The sequence below is a fragment of the Pelecanus crispus genome, chromosome 6, assembly GCF_030463565.1.
Source record: "Pelecanus crispus isolate bPelCri1 chromosome 6, bPelCri1.pri, whole genome shotgun sequence".
Taxonomy (NCBI): Eukaryota; Metazoa; Chordata; class Aves; order Pelecaniformes; family Pelecanidae; genus Pelecanus; species Pelecanus crispus.
The window spans coordinates 1,432,568-1,458,063 of NC_134648.1; the positions used below are offsets into that span (position 1 = coordinate 1,432,568).

Genomic DNA, 25,496 nt, shown 5'->3' on the forward strand with positions numbered 1-25,496 from the left:
ACAGAGGGAACACAGGAAAGAAAAAAAAGTCCTTCCAATGGCAAACTAAGAACTTGTACTGACTTTTTCAAGGCAATTAAATAAACCAAACGAATTTTTATTTCTTTTTTCAAACAAGAGGTAAGGAGGCAACAGGGAGAAGGAAACACTGGCAGAACTCGTTGCAGCACCTGCTTTAGATCCATCTCCAGAGAGATGAGGAGATCGCTGTATTCCACATAGTGGAGGTTCCAGTCTGGCAGAGTCGAAGCTTCCATAAGCCGAAGGTGGCTCCCAGCGGCTGGGCTGCAGTTAGGTGGGCTTTGTTTTTTCCAGATGAGGTTTTCACAGTCTCTGTATAACTCAAAAGTTTCGGAAGAGGATTGGGAGTAGACAAATGCTGTCACAGTATCAAAAAATCTTTCAAAATGAGTTTGCTAGAGAGAAGAGTGTGGTTTGTAAAGGACAGACCGTTCACGCTGGGCTGCCGATCCAGCCGGCCGCGCCATGTCGCTCATGAACGGCTGAAGAGGTAGGTGTGCTCAGACAGCGACTTTCTCCATTACGCTGTCCGTGACGTGCACCTCGTCGGCTTGCATCGTCACCGTGGCCGACTGGCCGCAGATATGCTGGTGGTCCTTCCAGTCCTGTGAGGGAAGAGCAGATGGAAAGGCCATGAAGAGAAGGGGCCCTTGGGAAGCACGCAGCCTGCAGAAGCCCCAGCAGGAGCCCGGTTTGCGAAGCGCTTTCTCCAGCACCGATGGGCTGCAGCAGGGCTCTAGTGCTCGGCCAAACAGGACTCACGGCGACAGGAAAGGAACCGTACACTGTGGTCAATGCTAGAGGCAGACACAAACCAAGCAGAATGCTGGCTTCTCGACCCAAAAACCAATCCAGGACATCAATGTCGGTTAGGTCATGGAAAATTTTACTAAACCAGAGTCAGAACCTTGACTTAGCCCCTCTCCCAAAAGACAGCTCCTGCAGGACAGCGCCACGCAAGGGGTCTGAGTTCAGTAATGGCAAAGGAGAGGAATACAATTCCTCCCAAGACTGACCGACTGCAACTTCTAGTCTGAACTAACAAAATCCTCTAACTTGCTCAACTCAAGAGGTTGCCCGTCGTAGCTCACAAATCCGGGGGGAATCTCAAGGATTCGGTTACTGGCCAGCACTCCAAACTCCCCCACCCTTCTGCAGTAGAGAGCACCGGCTACAGGCGTGGGCTGCTGTCCCCTTAGAAGGGACGAGCTGTCTAGGAGGGGAACAAAAGGTGACTACTTGGTGCCAATTCCCAGGGCACTTTGTGTGAGAGGACAACAGGGTGGCGTTACTGTCCGTGAGATGCCTGGGGAGGCGGCAGGTAGACTCTTAAGTTTTCTTCAAGCGGTATTTGTTCATTCTTTGGAATTTTTAATCTTTCTGCTATGCAGACAGGGAACTTGGCCACCATTACACTGTTAGAGGCAAAAGGAAACAGTCAGAATTCTTCAGCTACTCAATACACCTGGCCTCAGCTGATGAAGACTCAACTTGGACAGCCTGCAGAACTGTAACCCTGGCCAAACTAAATTACGCTTTCCTCTAAAGCAGGGTGCCCAGGGTCTTTGTAAGGAACTGTGCGAAACATGAAGTGCAGCAGTTTCCTTCACCATACTTCCTCATACCTGTTTCCACCTCCCACATTCAAAATCTTATGGTTTGTCCCACTGTGTCATCTGTAGCACCACAAATAATGTAAAGAGTAAGAGAACTGTGTCCTCCAGCAGGAGCACAGGCACTGAGGAGCGTTCAGCTTACCAGGAAGCGGCAGGGAAGGGTTGTAAAAGTGCTCCCAGGTAACTGGTCCCCACAGCTCACACAGTGAGGTGTCCGCACCCTCATTTCTGCTGTTACTCCGATTGTTAGATCACCTTTGAGAAAGTGTGTGCAAATCTTGGGACCGTCCCTACCCATTTGATCCGGCCCCTGACCCGCAGACCTGCCCCATCACCACCGTCGTGCCTGGAGGTCCCCCTGGTAGGGTGGGTTTGGGATGCTGGGGCTGCTGCCCCGTGCAAGGCTTGTGCTCTGGCTGCCTGCACTACATGGCAAGTTCTGCTGCCCGTTCCTCTCACCGTGCTTACGCCCGTCGGGCAGCAGGCAGAGCCGTCTGGCTCCCCCCAGGGTCACACAGCCCCCTCCAGACAACTGAATCTGCAACTCACAAACAAGCTTATACCTTCCGCTGGCAGAAAGTGGAGCAGTAGTTGACTTTATGGCATCCTGTGCACTCGTTCGTTGCCTCACGACCACAGTTGACACAGGACTGCTGTGAAAATGGACAGCAAAGTGACCACGTCAGAGAGAACAACAAGAGGGAGACCGCCGAAGCATAATACAGGTGCAAAGCATAATACAACACGATGCGGGAGCAGTTTCCCAATATATCCTCAACACGAACACAAAACAACCAAGCCCAGTGGCTTCTGGAAACGCTTTCAGAGACCCACTCTCCTCGCCGTGTTAGCAGGGATTGCTTTGGAAAATGAAATGCACCTCGATATTTTCCCTTCTGGTGGGCAAGAAGCCCCTTCAGATCTGTGGGTGAGATCCTGAGTGGTCACGGAAACCTGTCCATGCTACCACAGAGATGCCTCCCTCTGCGTAGGTCGTGGATCTTATCAGCCACAGCCAGGTTACTGCAGGCTTCAGCAGGAGTTGGCCTCAACCCAGGGCAGGTGTGACGAACGGCGGTGTACAGGCTATGCACAGGCCACCGATACCCAAGCTCTGCGTTTATCTCGAATTTAAAGTTTTAAAGGTGGATTTGGTTGGTGGTTTTGTTTGGTTTATAATCCCATGTACGTCTGAGAGAGGGTCTGAGGAAGGACAACAAGAGTAGGCATAAGGATGGGACCCTTCAGTTGAATCTTTCCCTATTTTTTGAGAGGAAAAAGGGATCTGCTCCTGTGGGCTGAGCAGGCTTGTTCCTTTGCCAGTCAGCAGCACGACTACATGAGCAGTGTCCCAACAGGGGAACGGAAGACAGAGGAGCAAAATTAAGTAACAAGAGCAAGGACTTAAACCTAGAAGGTGAGATAGGATACATGGCTGAAAAATCACACCTGGTTTTTAAAGGATGTTTTTGTGTCTATCGCTTTACTCTTACATCAGTGACATCAATTAACATAACCTGTATATTTAGGTGGAAATATCATTGAACTACCACAAAAATAAGCACTTCACAGAGCATTGCGTTTCCAACTCATTAAATTAGTGACAAATCATTAGCACGTCAGAGCAGCAGTGCGAGGCCGTGACAGGAAGCGTTTCTCGGCTGTGAAAGTATCACAGGCGTCTTCAGTTCCACCAGCTCCTTCTCTCTTTTGAGCACAACCAAGCTAGCAATCGGCGCCCTGATTAACGCCGAGTTCATCACGACATCTGCTCACATCTTACCAACGGGCCTACAATTAATAGTTGGTGTGACTGAACTAGATTTGTGTTCCTGATGTACAGCCGGGGATTCAGGCCACCAAAAAGGGGGCTTAAAGCTGCTCTTTGGGACTTGCAAAGCCTGTGCCAAAGGGATACTTGGCTGAGGCTGTTCGTAACCTGTACAGTATCAGAAAATGCTGAAAATAGACCCTGTGTGCACTTGTACCTGGAGACCTTAAAAGACTGCTGAATAACATATACAGCTATAAGGGCTTAAATCACGGGTCCTGAACTCACTGGACTTGTACTCCCATTCCAAAAGCCAGAGGGAATCACACAGTTTTGAAAACCAGCTCACAGGACGAAAAGGAAGAGAGTTTCCTTCCCATCATGCCTCCGCGACAGCCATCCATTAGAGCTGCAATACCATGACTCAGAGGTGAGTGAGATTGATAAACCTGCCCAGACGACGATAAAAGATTGTGAAAACCTGGAAGGCTTGGGAAAGGGGACACGCTCTGCTCAAACAGCATTAGCCCTGCTAGGGAAAGCTCAGATCTCTGCCAGAAGGCAAGGGCAGGTACAGAATACATGACTTCTGTAGCACTGATAAAAACCTCTGCATCTTTAAATGGAACAAGACAAAGAAGAAAAGACTCTTCATAAAATATGAGACATCCCCAGCTTACCTTGATGATGATTTCTGTTTTCCCCTCCACATCTTCTGTTTGTTGAAATAACTGGTTCTGATATTGCTGCAAGGAAAAAATACACCAGACTTGTCATTTCGCAGCCAGAGCGCGACGTGAGGGGTTGAAAAGGGTGCTCTGAGCGGAGGCTCCTGACACTGAGCTGGCTTCTGGCAAGCCCAGAGCTGCAGCTGCAGGAGGACGAGGGGAACCTCGCTCCTCCCTTCTAAGAGAGGGAAGCCATGGCCGTACGTGGAGACAGATGAAGCAGCCTGGGAGAGAAGGGCCTGAGGGGACAAACTGCCGGTTACGTACAGCATTTACTCAAACCCCACGCTCCCCACCACATCCAGCCACCCACTGCTGCTTAAAACAGGTGGCTTCATTGCTGCAAGGGAACCGCGCCCCACGCACAACAGAATCTAAGAAGTTAGCAAAAGAAACGGGAGGAAAATGCCAAGGTAATAGGGCCAAGTGCCATCTTCTTGGGCCAAATTTTGGGCCAAGTCCAGCGATCCCAATCCACTAACAAGCAAAAGAGCCCGAAGGGATGGCATAGCCCAACAGAATGGATTAGGGAAAAAAACCCAGACAAAATCAACGCACTCAAGACTTTAGAAACAGCATCAACCATCACCATTATACCTCCTTTTAATAAAACCATAAAAGGGCTTGCAAACAGTTTTTGAATTAAGCACTCCTCCGGAGGTGGCTTTTAAAGCACGCTTCAGGTGTGCTGCAGATTTACTCCAAACCAGTTCAAGTCCAACCAGGTGCTGCTCCACCTATGGCCTTGCCATGCTCAGCAGCCCGCGCTGCTGAGAGACAGGCGTCCTAAAACAAAGGAATTCTAAACCGATCCCGATTTGATTATGTGCTAACCTTGATTTAAATTTATTGGGAACAGTTAAAAAGTAAGAAAAAACCTGAACCCCCACCTCCAGGCAAAGCAGGTTTATCCAGGAGTGACTATGACCCAACACATAAGGAGATTAAAGGCTTAATTTACAAGTGTCCCTATGACCTGACATCACAGTATTTATTCTCCTGTGAAATCGCAACCTTCAAAACCTTTCTATTACCATGACATAAATTCAAATTTTAAAACTCCAGGGAGATGGAGGAGGTGGCAGGGAAACCTCTCGCTGTACGCTGCAAGGGGTGTGATTGGGTTCTGCCATTATTTGACAAACAGGCAAGACCAGGCTAATTACCAAGAGAGGACGCACGCACAGCATCCCCGATGCTTCCAGTACGGCACAGGTGAAGCGTGCATCACGTGTATGGAAATTTCAAAATTACTATTTTGAAAACCAAAATTGTGTCCAAGCTAGAAGCGTTCTTGTGACGACAGGGAATACACCGGCAAGCTTGAGATGCGTCCTCTGCCCTAAGAATCAATCCTGCTATGTCTCAGGAAGAAACGGACCTTGATTCTTGAGAGAATCATTAATGGCAGTGAGCACCAGGCGTGGGGAAGCCGGGACTCAACGCTTCGTGCCGCAGCCTCTGCCCTCTGCCACCCTGCACGCAGGCAGAGAACTGGGCTGGCAGGAAACTCTGGATTCTTCAGGAAAGGTTAAAACGAGTTTTCCACTGTTAAGTGAAAGACAAATGACCCACGTTAAGAGTACCAGCCTAGGAAAACCGCGCAATGCTTCTAATGCTTCTTTTTTAGTGATGAAAGTGGAAATATGGATGCCAAAGCATGCGGTGAGCTGGCATTTCAACCCAGCTTGAAAACTTTTGTGCACATAATCCCAGCTAGCACTGTCCCCGCTGCACCAGCCCATGCGGAGACAGCGCCAGGGCTGACCACGCTGAATTCCAGTTCTGCGGAAGTGCCACAGCTCCGGAATGAAAAACCCTTCCCGCCTCCAGACTGCGCTTCATCCTCCACAAGTGTGGCTAAGGCTGTTCTCCAGGGAGATTGCCCATCAGAAGGACACCAAGAGGAAGTGCAGCCACCTCCGTCCTTGCCTGAGCCACAGCGGCTCCTCCACCTCTGCTCTCAGCCCCCGAAACCTGCTGACGAAACCCCATGTTTAACCCCTTCCATCTCCTTTTTATCTACCACATAGCGAGTCCTCTGCTTCTGCACAGCCCATGGTGCAAAGAATTCAAGCCGTCCAGAAACTACGGAGTAGGAAAAGGTGTGGTAAGAGAGAGGATCAAGCCAGACACATCCAGATCTCTCACAAAACTGGCTCCAGAAAACCAGTGACCCCCAATTCTCAACTGTTTTCACTGCTGCTTTGGAGTACACAAACCATTATTTGCTTGCTAGGGCTATATTTCTTAAATGCCCGACCCTTTTTAGGTTAATTTCATACTCTCTAGCCCTGAATTGTTTTAATCTTTCTAAAAAAGAATTCAGATGGTCCAGCTGTTAGCTGATTTAATCTTCCACTTTGTTTTCAAATGGGCTGGGCTCCAAAGGCATCACTGCATTACGAGAGGGCTATTTCAATTAAAACACTTGTCAGATTTCGACACAATTTTTTTCAAATTTATACAGAAAAACTGTTTAACACATTTCCTGAATATCTTTATTATCTTGCAGCAGTGTCTTCTGGCACAGAATTTGGTGAGTTCCTGTATTCTCCCCCTCCTAAAGTTTATCTGAGACAAACGGTGGCTTAATGCACACTCAAAAAAACGACACTGCCAAAGCACACAGACCTGCGTGTGAAGTACTGTCATGAATCCATTCCTTTTGGGCCAGTCCTGCAAGTTGTCACGTAGCTCTCATAAGAGACGCTGAGCCTTTGTTGTCCCACTCTCTCTCTTCCTAAATGTTTTTCCCTAAATCAAAAACTGCAGTAAACCCAACATTCAGATAGCAACCAAAGGATCAGACGCACTCAGTCACACGCTAATTAATAATGACAGTGGAGAACTTTCTCTTAACAGCTGCATGAAGTTCTGACAGAGCAGTTGTATTTAATGAATTCCACACAAAACGCTGCAATTCAGAAAACGCTTACAAATATTTTGGTATTTTTGTATTTTGCAATAGCGTGACGCATTTTAGAGGTTCATAGGAACACTGAGCTGGGGAGTTCACGGTTTGCTTTTCTCTCAGAATGTCATTCCCCAAGACTTCTGGGCAACATAAATGCAACTTGTATTTGGGGTCTGCCAACATAAAGCCGTACACAGCCTGAGCACCCGCTGCGCAGGCGCCTCCTGTTTGCACACAGAGAGCACAAGGCTTACGGCCATCAGTGTTTCTTAAACAGCTTCATGTCTGGAACTAACTCTCTGAGGGCTCTGCGTATTGATTAAGGAGTTCTCGTCATCAACAGGCACACGAGATACTGCAGACAGCATTCACAACAGGAAAGGTATTTCGAACCACTTTCTCAGACTCTAGAACGATTTTGTTTCAAAAGAAATTATTGCACAAGACATATTTTCATAAATGCGGGAATTGTAGATTTTGGGTTTACAAATTGTCCTTATTGCTAGGATTTAGGAGGTTGAGGGTTTTTTGCACAGCCTTTTACCCAGCGCTCCTACCACTTTGCAAACTGGTATGCAAGCCCCCTGCGAAGGAAGTGTTATCTTCTTTTAAAGAGCAGGTTCTGAGGCCCAGAGCGGCCAAGGACTTACCCAGGGGCATCTAAATAACTTGTGGCAAAGATGGAAACCAAATTTGGAAGAGATCCACAGTCTTGAAATCTGCCCAGCAAACCACTATCCTTAAACAAATTTACAGAAATGGAAAAGGACAAAGACAGCAACAGAGTGCATGTGAGGACTTCCAAACTACAAAATTATGTGCAAGAGAAACTGTTGGTGAAGCTTTGAGCTCCAGCACTCGGAATCTGACCTATAGTTTCCTCAGAACAGCTAAGGACGTCACCAGACCCTGAGACAAGGCGATATATGGCTGTAATCATATAGTAGGGAGGCAGAGTGAAAAAAACCTCATGTCAGACATGAGAGAAGAGTGGAAGGCAAGTGTGTTTTTCCAGACTTTCTATAATTGCCTATGAAGACAGGTATTTGTATTCCACTACTGTACAGCCTGACGCCTAAACGCTCAGCACTTCCCAATTCGGCCCCCCTGTTGCTTTTGAGGACTCTGTATCCAGGTATTGCCACGTGTTTGGAACTGCAATTAGGGATCCAATCCTCCTGCTAAATTCTGATTAGACACGCTGTCTTTAAGAAGAAATGTGACTGTAGATGCTTCTAATTTATGCTGCACTTACAATTTTTTATGGTTTTCCCTTGCTACATTTAGCAGATCCCCTTCCTGCCATAGTTCCTCTCTGATGTTGGCATTTCCACCTTCAAAACGATATAAATGAGGGGAATAATGTATTCCTAAGACTCCTTTCAATAGTCCTGGATAATATCATTGGCAAGCGTGACCAGAATGAAACAGTGATGTCCGCTCTTTGACTTCACAGATAAGAACATAAGTGTACAGGCAGCACAAACGCTTTCCCTGCTCAAAGAAAACTCGGAGCAAAAGCCTGCCTTTCACAGTTCAGAGCTTACCACTGCTCAGCATAGAGTACAACTTCTGGTATGTAAAGCCAAGTCAACCGAACTGCTGCTATACGGGAGCAGACTGGCTCATTTGTGATATTTAATGAACTCCAAAGCTCATGAAATAATCAGTATAGTAAGTGAAACACAACATAGTAAACGATTTGCAATATACAACAAAGCATATAAGCTGTGATTAAAAATTCTTAATGCTTAATTTATTGCTCTCTAGGAAGACTGAAACAAAACTAGCACACAAGTAAGTTTTCCTACGTGTTTGCTGTTCTTGCCACTTCTTCTCTACTCTGCTTAAACTTGGGGCCACTTCAGGCTTCCTCTGGAGGGCAGGTAAAGACAGTCCCATCCCAAGCGCTCCGTCTTGCTCTTCCGTCGGAAGGCAGAGGCCATCTCCCTCTTTCGCAGGGATGACAGAGCGATATGGTCAGGGATACAGACAGTTACAAGATCAAAAGTGCTTGAACTCAACGTCCTCAAGAGCCGGGACACTGACCTGGGGGAATAGCTCTGCACCGCTGCAAAAACTGAAGATCCGTATTATTTACAGTCATGGCAATGAAGTTTGTCTATCCAGTTGGGAAGCAGCCTGCTCCTAACAGGTTTCTTTAATCCTGCTATGTATTAAGTCACTCTTCCAGGAAGAGCTGAGTCTACAGCTCTGTTACAAGTTAATCTGTTGTGCCTTTGCTCTGTAGCTCTGATACAGCGTCACGATCTTTCACTTCTAAATACCTAGGAACATACTGCTGCACAGAAATTCCGCAAACCGGTGGCTCTCCTACAGGGAAGCACCCACACCGCTGTGATCACCGTCTCCGCTCATGCAAACGGAGGGGGTGGCGAGAAGATTCCCCCCCGGTTTGTTAGCCCTTGGAAGTTCTGTCAGTGTAACAAACACAAAGTGGTGACAAAGCACCTATTTCCTTTGTATTAAATTGGCCTAGCAAAAATCAACAACTGCCAAGGTAGGAAGACACCTCTTTCTCCCTCCCATAGACCTTAACTGTCAAAAAAAGCCATTTGACCACACACATACTCAGGGTGGGAGAGAGACTTGCGTTACAAATCAGGGAAACATTCATGAAATCAGAAAAGCACCTTTGACCAACACAAAAGCAGAGAGCCAATTATTTGACATTTATTGTACTTACTTCCAATGCCAGCCCTGTACCCAGAAACCCAGAGTTTTTTCCAAATATGGAATTCACTAGAAGGAATTCAGAAATAGCTACTTGCAATATCATCCAGATGGTTCCAGAAGCTAGCACACAGCCGCAAGCTTGAGAATTGTTATTTGGGTATTAAAAAAATACCACCATGAGCAAGTGTTTTTATCAAAATACAAAACTGTTGAGGTACCCATTACACAATAAGAATGGTAAGACACACAAGTTGTATAATTGGGCATTCAATAGTTACTGGGAAAGGGACTTCCTCTGGAAACAAACACGTGCTCACCCTTGCCTTGTAAAGTCAGCACTTTAATCAATACACAGGAGTGATTTGAACTCCCATTCCCGGGGCAAGAAGAAACTAGAAGTACACTGAAGTGAGTCGGATTTGGATCAGAGGGTGAGGGGAATGGGCTCTGAACAACTGTTCCAGAAACCACGGTAAGGATAAACAGAAGGGAAGACAGCACATAAACTGGAAAAAGAGCAGAGAGCGAAGTTAAACAAAGTCAGATGTTCATCTCTAAACTGTGTCAAAGCTTCCAATTTTTCGGTATCCCACGCTCTACACAGCTTTTTAGCAGCAGACGGCCCAAACCTGGAGAGCAGCACGAATACCCATTCTGCCCAGGCGGAAGGCAGGGAAGAATTAGACTCTCAACGTATCACACACCTGCACATCAAGGATGCAGCGTACAGAAGAGTTTAGCAGAGACAACGTGGCAAAGAATATCAAAGACGCTGCAAGGACTGTCATAGGGGTTCTCAGTTCTCAGCAAAGTCTTCCCACACACATTTCTTCAAGGTCTCTTGCTGCACACTCGTGCCTATGAATTCAGTGGAAAGCTGACGTTAGCAATAACGCCGATGGCAACAGCAGATAGTGTGGTGTACAGGAAGGGAGTTCATCAGCTACCGACAACGACACCAGTTTCACAGTACATTGCCCCCCACCTCTCTCCCTCAAGTCCACACCGGCAGCTGTGGATCTGGGGGAGAAGGGGAGCGCATTCAGCAGTGCATGGAGCCAGATTCAGGGTGCATGCATGAGCTGGTGTTAAGAAGAATCCAGGGTCCCTACCATGCATCAATTAAAGAGAAGAAAAGCAGGGAGAACAGGGCAGTCCTTGTAGATAATCCCTTACAGAGGAGAGAAGGGCCACTGGGTACAAGCCAATACTCCTGTAATGCCAGCCGGCCTTGCAGTCTTACCACAGGACTCATGCGAGATCAGCTTTGCTTGCACGATGCTCAGTGAGACACCTCTAAATTTTACTGCTTATCTTCCCCATGAACTCTACAGCTTGCTGTTCTTTTTATCCCTCTGCCTCTTTGGGCCATCGAAAGCCTCTTTGATAGCCCCGCTCACTTGACATAAAAAAAGCAGCCACCGCATGGCTGAACACTCACCATCTTTGCTATACCAGGATTCGGTGCCCACGTCTCATAAATTTAAGGATGGCTGATGGGACAGCTCAGGACTCGTAACACCAACCAGTTTGTATTACTAGCCTGCTACCCACAGCTCCTGGAATCGCAGAGCACTCTATTCTTTTCCCCATGATACGAATAACTCAGATTTCTCTTGGCAATACTGCTCTCAAGACTTTGAGAAACAATTTCTAAGGGCTACCACTGTCACAGCCAGTGACAACCAGTGAGGTACTACTCTGTTCATCACTCAGCCAAAAAGACGCCCGTGGCTGAGTCTTCTCACCTCCTCTGGCATAATTACCTCTTTCCTCTCCACATCAGCTTGAATTTTTGCTTGCGTGACCGCGGCCTCGCGGAAGGAGGAGCTGGCCTGTTTGGCCTGTTCAATGAGAGTCTTCAGCTGCTGGGCCGTGTTGAGCAGCGAGTTGACCATCTCTTCCAAGTACAGCCAGCTCCGCTGCTCCGTCACTTCCAGCCCGTTCACCACCGAAGGGGATATGGCTTTGGTGGGGGTCGTGGGGGGCACTGCCAAGGCAGGGAGTGAGGTTAACACTGGATATAAAGAAAGAAAAAGAAAAGATATAGAATTAGGGCATTTCATTTCCATAAAGTGTGCGAGGGGGGGTGTGTTGTGCTGTTTGGTTGCTTTTTTAAAAAATACGGTCTGCAAAAATTTTCAATCCAGCTAAGTTTTTGCTGAACAGACCTGCTTTCTGTGACCCAAAGTGCACAGAATGGCTCTGTGCGGAACAAGCCCTTGGGGCGCTCTCAAGCCCAGAGGCCTGAAGAACAGGCACTGCCAATCCTACTGTTCACTCTGGGACGCAATTAACACCTTCCAGCACTGCTGCAGAGAAGCACCGTCAAGCAGTGAAAGCAGCATTCCCAGGGACTCCTCTGCCACCACTGTCACAATGTTCCACCTCATGTTTCCCTTAATTATCGCTAAGTAAGGTTCTAAGTCATCAAGTTTGCTGAAATATCGCGATGAAATATACAGATGGCAATTCTCAGGTTGCAACACTACAAAAAATAGGCACCGATCCACACCACGCTCCCCTACGCTTCCTGAATTCTGATCTTAACCATAACCCTGGCCCAAAACTGGAATAAAAACAAGACAGTTATCATCACCTCGAAATTATGTGTATTACAGACATGCACTTTCCAAAACCACCGCCTGGGAAGCCCTTTAAAAAAAACCCCGTCAACAGTTGTAATTTCTTTGGACCCCTTCATCCTGCATCCTACCCATAAAAGAAACTGTAGGCATAAAAATACGCATACCACACTGAAACATCAAAAATTTTAATAAATGGTACTCACAGCTATATGTATCTGTTTCAAATATCCTGGGTATTCTGAACAGCAATGCTCACTGCAGCTCTGAAACCTCTCCTTGCCTAATCCCAAAGGTGAGAGTGAATGTATGCAGCCAGATGGAAGCCTTAGCTTCAGACACTGCATCTCCTGGCACTGGCTTTATATTGACTGTGTTGGACAGTTCCCAAGAAAGCAATTTCTTGTCTACGGCCCTTTCCTGCAGAATCCCAATGACAAGTCTTCGCTCTTGTATAAACTAGAATGCCACAGGTATGAAATTAAATACAAACGCACAGAAGCCCAGCAATACTTTTAAACATACTCCAAGGGACGTTAAAAGAAGAAGGAAAAAAAAACCAAACCAAACCCCAAACCAAAGTTATTGAGGTGTTGCAGCCTTTACTTTTTCATATCCTAACCATCATCTTAACAGTAACTGCAGTTTGTAGGAAGCCACCAGAACGAAGCTAAACTCCTATCCCCGTAACCTAACCACACTTTCCTTGAACCCGCCTCCAACCCCCTCAACTATCAGGGCTCCGCAGTCCTCCCTTTCCCAAAGCTTGTGTTAGAAAATTAAAGCCCTAAAAAACCAGCAATGTCTGTCTTAGCCTTACCTTTGCAAATGTTTCAGAAAACCCCAGCAGTTCTTGTGTCACTAAAACATCTACTTTTCACAGCACTAGGTTTGCATATATGCTGGGAGACGACAGTGTGAGGAAATTAAACCTAGATCCAGGAACCCAACAATACGCAGCATAAGCTCACCTCAGGCAGCAGTTCCAGGAACAAATGTTATCTGGCTTTACCGGCCTTACTTTTCCAAAATTTAAATCTAACTCTAGCGATAAATACTTGCCATCTGCCATAAAATTAAATCCAAGACATTCACATCTACCAACAGCTGACCTCTAAATTCCTCACTAAATTGTTTACTAGAAAAAAAGCGGGCACCACCAACTTTGGGGCTGTGCAGTCTTATTACCCCCAAATCTACTGATAGGCTGTTCCAGGCTTTTTCCTCACATCTTTAGGTAGGAGTCAGAAGGATTCAGCACACAGAAAAAGCAGTAAGTACTGCAAGCTGAGAAACCACATTCCTTCCCGGGTTGTTCTGCATTGTCAAGGGAAGAGTATTCCAGTAGTATTCCAGGCACCAAAAGCCAGTTAGCTTCCTTGATTTTTAAATAGTGAGTGACACATTCATGTAAAAAACGCAGGACCATTCCAACTGATGGATGCTACGGCCCTCAGAGAAAGGCTGAACACAGCCGGGAATATAACTTCAGAAGCACTGAGCCATTTAAATCCTGTTTGCATCCCACCAGCGTCTGCTTTTCTTTTAGAGGCATTCCTCTTAACTCCTCTAGTGCCTCTGCCAGGCAGCTTCTCTCCCAGCCCCCGCACTGGCAAGGTCCTTGAGCACCTGCAGCGTTACAAGGCAGCTGCAGGCAGCACAGGTGCCACTGCTGGGTGCTGACCATCGTTTTCACTAAAATGGGTCGATACTGGAGCCACACTCTTTGCTTTGAAACCAGAGTTAAGAAATTTACTAAGCGGGAAGCTCTTGAACCACACATAGAGGCTGAAGTGTCTGAAAGGCACTTTATTCTCTTTTACTTTAGTATCAGTCTCTGATCGCGATCTGTTTTGGATGCCATGACAGATACTGGCACACAGGTCTGTCTAAGGTGGTGACACAACAATTTGCAGATACTATTCCTCCCTTTCAGTGGCTCCAAAAGGAAGGGCAGAAACAAGCCTCAAACCTCGCTCCCTGAAGGGCAAGGACACAGAATAGCAAACTGCACAACCTAGTTAAAACCACAGAACAGTAGACCCCATTCAGGAAAAAAAATCTTGACTACACTTCAAATTGTACTTAAAATTCAACTGTAAATACTGTCCTGAAAAAATTCAGCTGTAAATACTGTCCCGAGCAGCAACAGGCCAGCACACCTTCCTGTACCAGGCTGCAATTCCAGCACTCCCACTCACAGTGAACCTCTCCTTAGAAAAGCATCTGCAGACAAACAAGACTTCTTGCAAAACTGCAATGAACACTGAGTATCTTCCAAGACAGCAACTAATTGAAGTGTATTAACACTTTAACCCTTTTCAAGTCAGGTCTCAAAAACCACGGTACTGCCGGTCGCTGTGTGTTAGACATGTGGCCTTTTCTGACCGACAGCCTTGCAAGTTCACCATACAGGTAAATGGACGTTTTACACTCAACAGTCCTTAATTAAAATAGTAATTTCAATCAATTTGCACATGACTGGCATAGAACTATTTGCACTTAGATATGAGCAAGAGAAAAACCCGTCTTTTATCAGTAGCTGTTTGCAGAAGAGCCTTTCCCACTGCTACATTTCCAGCACAATATTTATTCCAGCATGGCATTTGATAACTTATCTAACAGGAATTACTTCTGATTCCTCATTCTGGCATTAGGTCTATCAGTCAAGAGAAAGTATTCACTGGTGGGGGAAAAAAAAAAATCAATGCTTAATTAGTAACATCAAGATCTGACTAAGACTTAAAACCAACAACAAGATTTCATTCTGGACAGAGCAGGAACACACTGTGCTGTTCCGAATAAGTAAATAAAAGGTCATACAGAGGGGAGAATGCAGGCTTTAAAAAAGGCAGACTTCAGACTGCACAAAGGAATACAACATGTTTACATGATCTTTTCTTGACGTCTGAGAGAACATAACAGGGATCAAAACCTGCCTTACAGCTCCTCTGTGTCAGCGAGATCCGTAAGTATCAGAGTAACTTCACAGACTCATAGAAATTAGAGAAGTAAAAGGCCTATAAATCGCCTAATCCATCAGCCAGCCAGCGGCAGGCTATTCCCTGCTGTATCTCTTGTGCAGGCTCAATAAGAACATAAAGCAAGAACAGCACTCCAACTCTGCCAATTCCAGTTTCTTCAACACTTCCAGTGTCTATCAGTACGAGCACTGTAGTTCACTCAATTTATCAGTTAGCTCTACAAATGAAAGGTCATTAAGTTTACATGATATAATTACATTTGAAGAGATGTTTGATCATCAGTTTAACCCATTCTATCAAACACTAAAGGGCTGATTTGCATTCGTCATTTTTCATACCATCTCTTCTTTTTTTTTCACTCCAGAGTCTGTGTGACCGCAGCAGGGCGGGCTCTCGCTGCACTTGTTAACCAGCACGAACGTCAGCTTTAGGGGATGGAAAACTGACATTGGACGTGAGAGCAGCACACCAAACCTGCCCAAAACTGCCTTCAGCAGGCATCAGTGGATTCCGAAAGAGATGTGGGAATTTTTAGAAAAGCTTCTGTGACATAATTTTAAAGGGATGGCCTCCTCACATCAAAACCTAAATAAATGTTTAGCCACAGTGCCCAAGTGGTGACAAAAGCCCTGAAGCAAAAGCCTTAGGAAGGGCAGGGGACTGCAAGGTGATGTAGGAAGCAGGATCAGAACGGCCTCCTCTGGTAGAAACCAACAAATCAAAATTCGCAATAAGCGAGTGAAAAACTTCCCACAGAATGGAAAATCTGCTTGTCCAACTCTTAATAACCGCAAAACTCGTAAGCAAACCACAGCAAAGTTTATTTTTCTGCCTCAGTCTTTACCTTTGCTGAGAAAGATTAGAGAGTGTATTCAAGCACCGCTAACTGTGTCTCACATGACGGACATAACACATACCAATCTTGGGATGAGATGTCGGCAGCGCAGCCTCAGGAAAAGCTGAAATCTGACAGTTGTCCTGGTAACTTGGGTAGTGAGGTTCGGGGTGATTGACTCGGCAAGGCTGCTGGACGTTGGTATCTTGAACTGCAGAAGAACGGCGGCATTGTGAATTGCTGTGTAACACAGCTTCCAGGCATTTCTTACGCTTTTGCCCCCCCCTTATTTTTTTTTTTTTTACATTTCATACAAGTTCCTACACTCCGCAATAATTCCAGGGGTTGCAAATGAGAAACAGCAGCATGATTTTACCCAGTTAGCAAGCAAGGCAACCTTGTACTGATTTCCCCTCTCTCTGCTCTCATTTTTAAAGGCAAAGGTTAGCGCTGGCTTCCCTCCCGCACACCTACATTTACAATTATCACAGGACTCCAAACTATGGTTCTCAGAGCAGGACAGTTCCCTCAGCAGAGCTCACAACCCTGTGTATGAATCAAACTGAAAGAACTGAAATACATGGCATGCATTTATATCTTGTTTGATTTGTTCTAGCATTTTTCAGCATTTATTCAGCATTTTTCACTTTGTTTCAACACTCAGCTAGTTTTCTTTTTTTTTGGTAGTATTTTAGGACAAAGGAGGAGTGAAAAAAATGACAGAGATGACTGTAAACCCCTAGAAATCGGCAGAGGTGTACGTTAGCAGCTGCAACATCTGGACAAAACTTTTAACTTCTTCTGTGCAACTGGTAAGATTTCAAGCTGCTGAAATAATTTCAGGGGAAGGCAGTGGGTTACGTATAGTCTCTCTGTAAGCTCTTGAGAAATAAATCCTTCGTGCAGCATTCAAAATGCTTCTACCTATAGCAGTGGGCATCCAAACCTTTTTTCCTCCTCCTCACGGAGGTCTAGCAGGCGTATACCTGAACTCTTACCAGCGGCTCCAGTGAATACGTCACCCTGGGACGGGCTTTCCGAGATAATTGCTGTGGCTTCCACTGTCGATGCACGGTCAAATGTCAGAGCACCGGAGGTAGTGATCTGTCCAGAAGGAGTCACGGTGACTGGAAATATTAGAAGTACTTTCATAATTAACACTCAGCGCGGAGGCCTCAGTTGTTTAGCTGTTGATATCCCTGTTCTGAGTCATCCAAAGTCAGAGAACTCACAGAGCAGTAAACGGCCTGTGCTAACCCCAGGCTGGGTCACACCTATGACCAATACAACTGGCACTGGGAATAAAGCCCCATTTGGCTTCTGAAGGCACTGCTGGCCTCCTCCAGGCCTCCGTTTATTCCCTGGCTGTACGAGGCCAGAATTTTCACTTACAACGTAGTGCCTCCCAAATCACCACCTTTTCAGTTATCATACGAGCAAAAACTTAATACCTACTGGAAAGATCTGGGGCCACAAAACCCACCAGCTTCTGGCTGATCCTGATTTATTACAACTTTAGCAAGAGTGGACCTTACTACTTAAAGCGACATAAAATACCTGTGGGTTACAACTAATTCTATGACAGTTTGGTGAGCTGGACAATTTTAGCTGTCTATCTACACAGAGTGAAATAATATGCTTGGCCAATGCAAGGAACAAGTCACAAAATCCTTTTGGATGAATATACCCGAGTGGCTTCAAAATGTTTAAAACCCTTTTTAAACAGGATTAATTAATCTGGCACCATTACTTGGCAATGGGCCGATTCTGTGGCACACCGCTCAGCCAGAAGTATCTTTTCACAAACAGTAATTCAATTTTAAGACATGGAGGCTACGGATTCACGCCCAGTGAAATACGTGGCTACTACCAAAACAAGCAGTCCTCCTCTCTCCCAGTGCCAGCATGAGCAAACCTGCAACCTCACAGCACCTCACATTAATGAACCAATACCGATTAAACCTCTCTGGGGGATAAAAAAACCCCAAAACTCTATAGATCCTTCCGTATTTCTCTTCCTGCTGATAATCTAATCTTAGTTTTGGCCGGTTTTCTCTGGATTTCTGTTGTTTCCTCCTCAATTCACTTTGTAATGTTACCATCCAGATGATGCTAGTGTGATGAGAGCAGGAGGACACATGAATGTGACTGGGAACGCGTGAGCTGGATGAGCTTGCAAATTAATTTCTGTTCTCACACAGATGGTTTGACAATCAAAAACAGTAAGTAACAAAGCGTGTCCTGAATGTTAGAGAGGCATTTGCAGATTAAAGCGTCACCTTCTGCCTCTTTCATTAACGACTTGCAGGCTGTGCATTTCATTCCAGCTGCTTACAGCCTACTTTTCTACCTAGTTGAAGAAATAGCACAAATCTTACTCCATAGCCCCCACCAGCTTCTAAAGGACAAAAACCAAGCTCAGGGGATGGAATGGGGATTTCCGGCGGAGCAGAGAAGGGCCAGCCTTCCCCTCTACCTAATTTTCACAGGAGGAAATTTCTCAATTGTCATTTGTGGAAAATCCTACCCAAAAGCAAGGCCAGGACTCCACAACTCCCGCTGCACTGCCAGGCTGAGACAGCAGGTAGAGGGTGGAAATACAGTCCAGACCTCTCTCAGAACAGAATAGGAAACCTGCTCCCTGCAAAAGGATGTTACGATGCTTAAAACCAAGTCCTCTGGAGGTCTAGAGTTGCACTTTTTCCTCCACGACTTGCAGTCCTGATGTGGCAACACTGTGCTGGCTTCTACAAAATAGGAAGTGGAATTAGCTAAAGGCACTGAGCCAATTAAACTACCCAATGAAAAGGAAATGGCAAAAAGTAAGACATTTTTCTCAGCTGGCTAGTTCCAAGGGGCCACTGACAGACATAAATATCTAGTGTGGCAATTCTTCATCAAAGAAGGGAAGCAATTTTTACCAGAGAACCTACATGTAGTAGCAGCTGTGGCAGGAAGCAGAGTGATGTTTTTGGAGCAATCCTTCTTCACTGCAGTTGCAGGCATTTCATTTTCTTTTTTCCGCCTTTTATATGGTACAAAGAGTCGTACGGGGCCACTCTAGGCAAAACACACACAAAAAAAAAAAAAAAAAAAGGAAAAGGCATTAGCTGAGGCACCTCTTTGAGGACTTTGGGTTTACTTCTCATCTTTCCAGATGCACCTAAGGTCAAGCAGCACGTTATTTCCCATGGAAGATGCGTGGTTTGCAACAGTTGACCAAAAACCTCCTACTTCTTCAAACCAAAATAACTCTGTGAAAAAAGTTACGCTCAGGTCCCTCCAGCTGAAGAGGCACAGATCCAGCCTCTTCCCGCTATTATTTAAGGAGCAGAACTGGGCAAATAATTTGATTGCTGGCCAAGGTGGTGCAAGAAAAGAGAACAAGAGTGGGGAGAAGACAGGAAGCAGTTAGTTTCAGGTCTAGGAAACAAGCAAATCATCTAGTTCATAACAGAAAAGAAATGCAAAACACTACTTCAAGTCAAGCTAAAGACTTCTGCTTTCAGGACTTTAATGTAATTTTTGAAACAAACAAACAAACAACAAACCAAACCCCAAACCAACCAAAAACCCCAAGCATTTTAACATGAAAATATAGATCCAACATAGAGTATTACGTTGCTTCCTTATAAAAACATTTTGTCCAACTAAAAAAATTGTGCAGTTTGAGTCAAAAATCACAAATAGTTTTGACACCCCAACAGGCATCTCACATAAATACGTTATTTAGAAAAGAAAAAAAAGAAGAAAAAAGCAATAACTATTATCCAGTTTTACTGAGGCTGCTACGCAAGAGCGCTAGCAGTTCCTTATCTCCTCTCTTTATGAAGCATGGACAAAGCACGCTGCAACCAGAGTACTTGTGAACATTTCTAGGACGCTCATGGCCTGCTCCCAAATGGCTGTGGCAGCTTGGCTGATCATTGTTTTTAAACTAACGGATGTTAAAACCTACAACTCACCAGAGTCATGTCGTCGCAGCAAGCAGCACAAGTACAAGAGGCAGCGTGTGGATTTAAAATCCCATCCTGAAATTAGATGATTACTAGTTCAGCATTAGAGTCGCCAAAACCACCGAGAGCACGACTGTGTTCTGCTGAAAGATTCAGACAGCTCCCAGAGAGACGTACCCGTTGCCTCCCAGGGACCCTACACAGCAAGAGAGAGGCCAGCTCCCCTATATCATAGCGATGGGGTGAGCGGATAGGCGGAGAGTGAAGGAAGAACAAATAATTTTCAAATCAAAAGGCGAGAATATGTGAATTTCAGACTTTATAACTGCCCAAGCAGAAATCAACTGTCAACCTAATGGCAATGCCAGATTCTCCATGAGGCTCCTGGACACTGGAGGAAATAAAGAACCCAAAGCAATACTCACTAAATAGTGCAAGTGAAGAATATGTTTGTCAGGCAAACAGAATTAAGCAGATCAGGTTACTGAACGATAGTATCATGGGTGGAGAGCTCACTTCTCAATTTCCGCAATACAGCTCAAGGCTGGACTTCATCCTGCATAAACTGTAACCCCCTTCTCAAGTACAAGCAAGATTTGTATTGTGCTATCTGAAAACACATCTAGAAAGATTCCTCTCACGTCACTGGTTCTCAACCAAATCAAAACGTTGCTTCCGAGTTGCGCCATGGCACCGTCACACATAACTCTGCAGAGGCAGTGCACACGGCTTGGGCTGCAGCGCTGGGCAGAGTCCGCCCTGACCCCACCTGCCCCTTCCAGCAGAAAGGAGGAAGCAAACTTAACCTTACGTGAATAAGGCACTGCAGCGGCCTCCCGGCATAGCGGATGCTCCTCTTCCAGTCTTTGCTGCTGGCTCGTCCCGCCATAGCTTCAAATTCCGTAGGGCTGTACCAGTTGTCCCCTTGCTTAATGCACCTACCACGGCCTCCTGAAAGAAAACAGAAGAAAGAAACTGTTAGTAAAGGTTAAAAATAATTTTGCCGCTTTCCTGAAGAAGTAAATACTGAAATTGCTGGACTAAATAGCAGTTAATCCGTGGCAATCACCAAATATGCCCATCTGCTACTTCTCATCACTCCAGGATAACCATGCCCATTTATTATCTTGGCTGTGACAATGACTGTGCATGTTTACAGAGCTCCAACTCTGGGCCTCACCAATGCATCAAAAGGCTAGAAAATATTACTCATCTGCAAGAAGGATAAGTCTTTCTTGGATAAACACCGCGAATTTAAGCCCTTCCTTAATTTGCACTTAAATTTCTAATCCTTCTGGTCGTGACAAAAACTCGCTATCCATGAAGCAAGCGCTGCGCTGTGCAGTCAGGCTTGCTGACAATTTCTGCTGCTGCTTCTTCAGCTTTCCCACAGAGATAAAAGAGAAGAGGAGGGGCTAAGGCAGCTAAGGAGTCCCATTAGGAGACAAGCTCTCTATTTTCCGTTCCAGCAGGGATTCTGTAGAGCTTTGTAGAAACACGGGTCTACTTCTGAGACAAAAAGAGCAGTAGAGGAGTCAACCTATTACCGGGGAGGCTCACTGCACAGCAGCCTGTATCTTCAGACTTAAGAAAAACGTTAAAAAGCCTCCGAAGAAAGAGCAAACCAAAAGAGAACGATAGTATCGAAAGGGAGCTGGCTGACTAGGAAACTGTCTTTTTTGTCTTCACAATCGGCCCTTAAAAGTAGCCTGATTAAAAAAGAGTGCATGGAGTGAAGAAGGAGCCGTCACACTTCCTCACCCAAGTTACCTGAGCCGAGTCTGTTTTTATACAGAATGCCACTGATATTCCGGCACCTCACCGGGAGCTCGTTCTCATACACAGACGGGTCCCAGTTATACTTGGTTCCAGTTTTTTCTTGGACGGATGTTAAAGGGGTAGGAGGAGATTGCGGTCCTTTGAAAAAAAGAAAAGAAAGGTGACAGCAACTAAAAAGCACGCCGGCTATACCTTCACACTCTCAGCTTGGCTGGGGCAACAGCATCAAGTGGTTCACTGAAGCAGCTGACACCTCTCCACAGCAACGCGAGTTACATAGTGCACCACAAAAAATTCAGCTCGAACGTGCTGAAAATGACTGAAAATAAACCAAACTGCATCTTAGGAAAGATGCTCTCACAGCGCATTAAACGCTGAGGTTGTAACCTGGAGCCGCGTAAGCAATTGGCTGCATCTTCCCCTTCCCAGAGGCCGATCCCGTAACGTGTTTCAGACAGCTGAAGGTTTGCTGTGCCATCTCATGGGCGGAAAGGAAACTGCCAAGCAGCTGCCGTGAGCAAAAACCTTAGCAACAAAGACATCAGCTATATGCGACGCTTAAATACCAGCAAGCGGCCTGAATGGAGAGAAAACTATATTCAAGGACCCTTTAAAAAGAACCCACGTGCCGAACTGGGAGACTCATATTTTTATTATCGATATCAGAATGATCCATCTGCCTTTGGGGGTGGGATGGGCGTACAAAGGCATGCGACAGCCCAGCAGCACGGCAAGATTTTTAAAGCATCTTATTTGCAAGGGTTAGGGCAAAGAATAAGAAAATGAAATACATTTCTGATGGAAAAAAAAACCCAAAAAGTAAGTATTCTTCTACTTCCAAGAAATAAAAGTAGTACCATGTGAAGAGGGGACAAATGATCCTTATAAGGCAACTGCATAATATTATGCACATCATATTTTTTTAATCCTAGCAACACAATTAAAGCGGAGAAAAAGCAACTCCTCCAGGAGAATGACACTTCAAAACCAGATTGCCTTATACCTGGTGTGAGAGGTGCTGATGGCCCCTTCAACCCCGTGGTTTCTACAATGCTGCCGTCCGTGTGAACCACTATGAGAGTGGCTTTTTCAGTATTCAAGCTGTCCCCAATTTGGAGGGCCGTTCTCCCGGACTACAGAAGAAATAAAGAGTTTAAATTGACAGAGTTAAAATACCAATGTATTTTAGCATTCCCCCAAATCTGCTCAAAGGTACCCTAAAACACCGATCAGTATGGCAGTTACTAGGTTGGTTTTTGAGGGTTCGGCCAACCAAATTCAAAGGTTACATGTTCCAGGTCATCAGTTCCATTACAGAATGAGTATATGGGGGCGGAAAGGTAAAAAAAAAACTCTCTGAGCGATAAAGAAAAAACTGTATGTCCCCCAGCTAATGGTTCTGTGGCTTAAAGCCTGTATACTGCAATGAAAACCTATCTTTGACCTTACTACAGCTCGAACACAAACCGAGCTTTTCCTTTACACTAGGAAGGTATGTGGGACTCTGCTAAGGCCCTCAAATGAAAGGACAGACTTACCAACACGTGTCCTGAAATTGAAGCTGCATTTGCCACAGATGTAGTGAAAACATTGTCTGCGGAGGCACCAACGTTGGCTACTGTCACTGTGGTGACTTCTGAAATGTAAACCAGACGTGAAGTTAATATTCCGCTGCATCCAGGGAGCCTGATAAACAGCTAGACATTAAAAAAATATAATTGCGTTTCCTTTTTCCTTCCTATTCAAAACGGATTTTGTTTTTCACGACACCTTTAAGTTGTTGCAAACGTGATCATTCTGATTTTTATTAAGCTTCGGGTTGAGCGTGTTTTAACCTCCTTGAGACCGTAACAAGTTACCGGCATGTGATGAACTAAGGGAAGAGCGAGTGTTGCGTACGGGCTAAAACAGCCCCAACCTGTGATGCTTTTTATTAAAAGAGGGGTGGCTGGCAAACACGGAGGCAAAGGAACAACCGCCTCTCCCTCTGCCATATATTAATGTCTAGGCTGCCATTACCTGTACGCTCGGGCCAGTTAAGACCTGTCCAAGCTGACAGCCAAGCCTTTCTACGATGTACGGCGGATGCGAGCGCCGGCGCGTTTTCCGCACCCCACGTGAGGAGCGGAAAACCGCCCCAGGCTCAGGTGGGGACACCCACCCAGGCACGAAGGGCTCCGCGCCTTTCTGTGTACCACAGCTTGCCTTCAAAACTCTGCGTGTTTCAGGGCGCTTTGTTACCGGGGCGGGGGGTCGGAGTAATTTCCGATGCGCCAAGGCAGCTTTGACTCATTTCACTGTGCAGGGGGCGAGCAGGGCCTGGCGCGTACCGGGAGCGGGTCGCTTTGGCAGCGGCTCAAGCGCCAGCTCCGGGCTGCTCCCCCTGAAGTAACGACGGCATTTGTACGCCGGGCAGGCGGGAGCGCTGCAGGGAGAGGGCCCGGGGGCCAGCGGCCGGGGCTGCCGGCCCCAGCCCCGGCAGAGCCGAGCCGCAGCGGCGGCTGCGGGGCCGGGGAGCGGCGGCTGCGGGGCCGGGGCCCCGGGCAGGGCGGGCGCCGCTGCGGGGCTGAGGCAGCGGGGGCTGAGGGGAGCTGCGCATGCGCACTCCGCCCGCCCTGACCTGCGAAGGCGGCGGCGGCCTCGTCGGCGCTCGGCAGGGGCTCGGCTCCCATCTCGATGTGCTCGGCATCTGCCGCCATCACCGTCACCGCCGTCACCTGCGCCGCCGCCGCCGCCTCCTCCTCCTCCTCGGGCTCCGGCTCCGCCTCCGAGGCCGCCGCTGGCGGCGGTTGCTGCTGTTGCTCGGGTCCTTCCGCGGCCGCCGCCGCCGCCACTGCGGCCGCCGCCGCCACTGCCGCCGCCTCCGCTAAGCCCAGCTGCTTCGCCGCCGAGTCGGCGTCCTCCATCCGAGGCGGCGGGCGGGCGGGGGGAGCCGAGCCCGCCCGAGCGGGCCTCGACGCCCGCCGCTCCCCCCGAGCGCCGCTGAGGGGGGTCCCGGGGCGGGGGGGGGGGGGGGGGCGGTGGGGTGGGGGGGGCCCGGTGCTCCGAGGTCACTCGAGCGCTCTTCGGCGGGGTGCCGAGCGGTGCCGAGCTCGCCCGAGCGGTTCCGAACGTGTTCCCCGGGCGGAACCGAGCGTTTCCGAACCGCTTCCGATGGTGCCCGAAGTGTCCCGAGTCTTTCCAGGCCTCGTCCGAAGGCGACCGATGGTTCCCGAGGAGCGGGGCCCGCGTTTCCTGCCAGCTGGCCAATCCCAAGGCAGGACGCAGCCGAGCCCGGCCGAGTCCGTAGAAGCGCGGCCCGAAGCGATACCTGACAGATCGGGTGGGGAAGCCGAGCCCGCCCGAACAGGGCCGAGTCCCCGAGCGGTCCGGCCCAGAGGGTCGAAGAATCCCGAGCTCGCTCGAGTCTTTTCCGATCCCGCCCGAAGGCGGGCGAGGCGGTGCGCGAGGAAAGCCGAGCTGTGCCGAGTCCTCTCCGATCGCGCCCGAATTCCCCTTCGCCGGCCCGAACGGAGACGCCCGAACGGGCAGTGCCCGAATCCGCCCGAAAGCGACCGAACCGGGCCGAGCGCTCCGATCGCACCCGAAGGCAGCAGGGAGGGGAGGG

General features: G+C 47.3%; 1 protein-coding gene across 4 annotated transcripts; it reads right to left on the reverse strand.

Annotated features, from left to right (window-relative positions):
- Nucleotides 1–521: 521 nt before the first annotated feature.
- Nucleotides 522–24,795, reverse strand: DEAF1 (DEAF1 transcription factor). Of its 4 annotated transcripts, none has more exons than XM_075712638.1 (12): nucleotides 24,510–24,795; nucleotides 23,428–23,525; nucleotides 22,893–23,022; nucleotides 21,881–22,027; nucleotides 20,120–20,185; nucleotides 17,153–17,281; nucleotides 16,237–16,365; nucleotides 11,499–11,767; nucleotides 10,757–10,762; nucleotides 2,430–2,447; nucleotides 2,201–2,290; nucleotides 522–626 (listed from the first exon to the last, which is right to left on the reverse strand). In XM_075712638.1, the coding sequence occupies exons 1-12, from the start codon at nucleotides 24,793–24,795 to the stop codon at nucleotides 522–524; spliced, it is 1,473 nt and encodes a 490-aa protein (XP_075568753.1). The 4 variants fall into 4 exon arrangements, with proteins under 4 accessions (XP_075568753.1, XP_075568749.1, XP_075568752.1 ...); XM_075712634.1 differs by lacking the exons at nucleotides 2,430–2,447; nucleotides 10,757–10,762 and adding exons at nucleotides 19,088–19,214; nucleotides 20,922–21,061 and having other exon boundaries at nucleotides 11,517–11,767; XM_075712637.1 differs by lacking the exons at nucleotides 2,430–2,447; nucleotides 10,757–10,762; nucleotides 16,237–16,365 and adding exons at nucleotides 19,088–19,214; nucleotides 20,922–21,061 and having other exon boundaries at nucleotides 11,517–11,767.
- Between the last annotated feature and the right edge of the window lie 701 nt (nucleotides 24,796–25,496).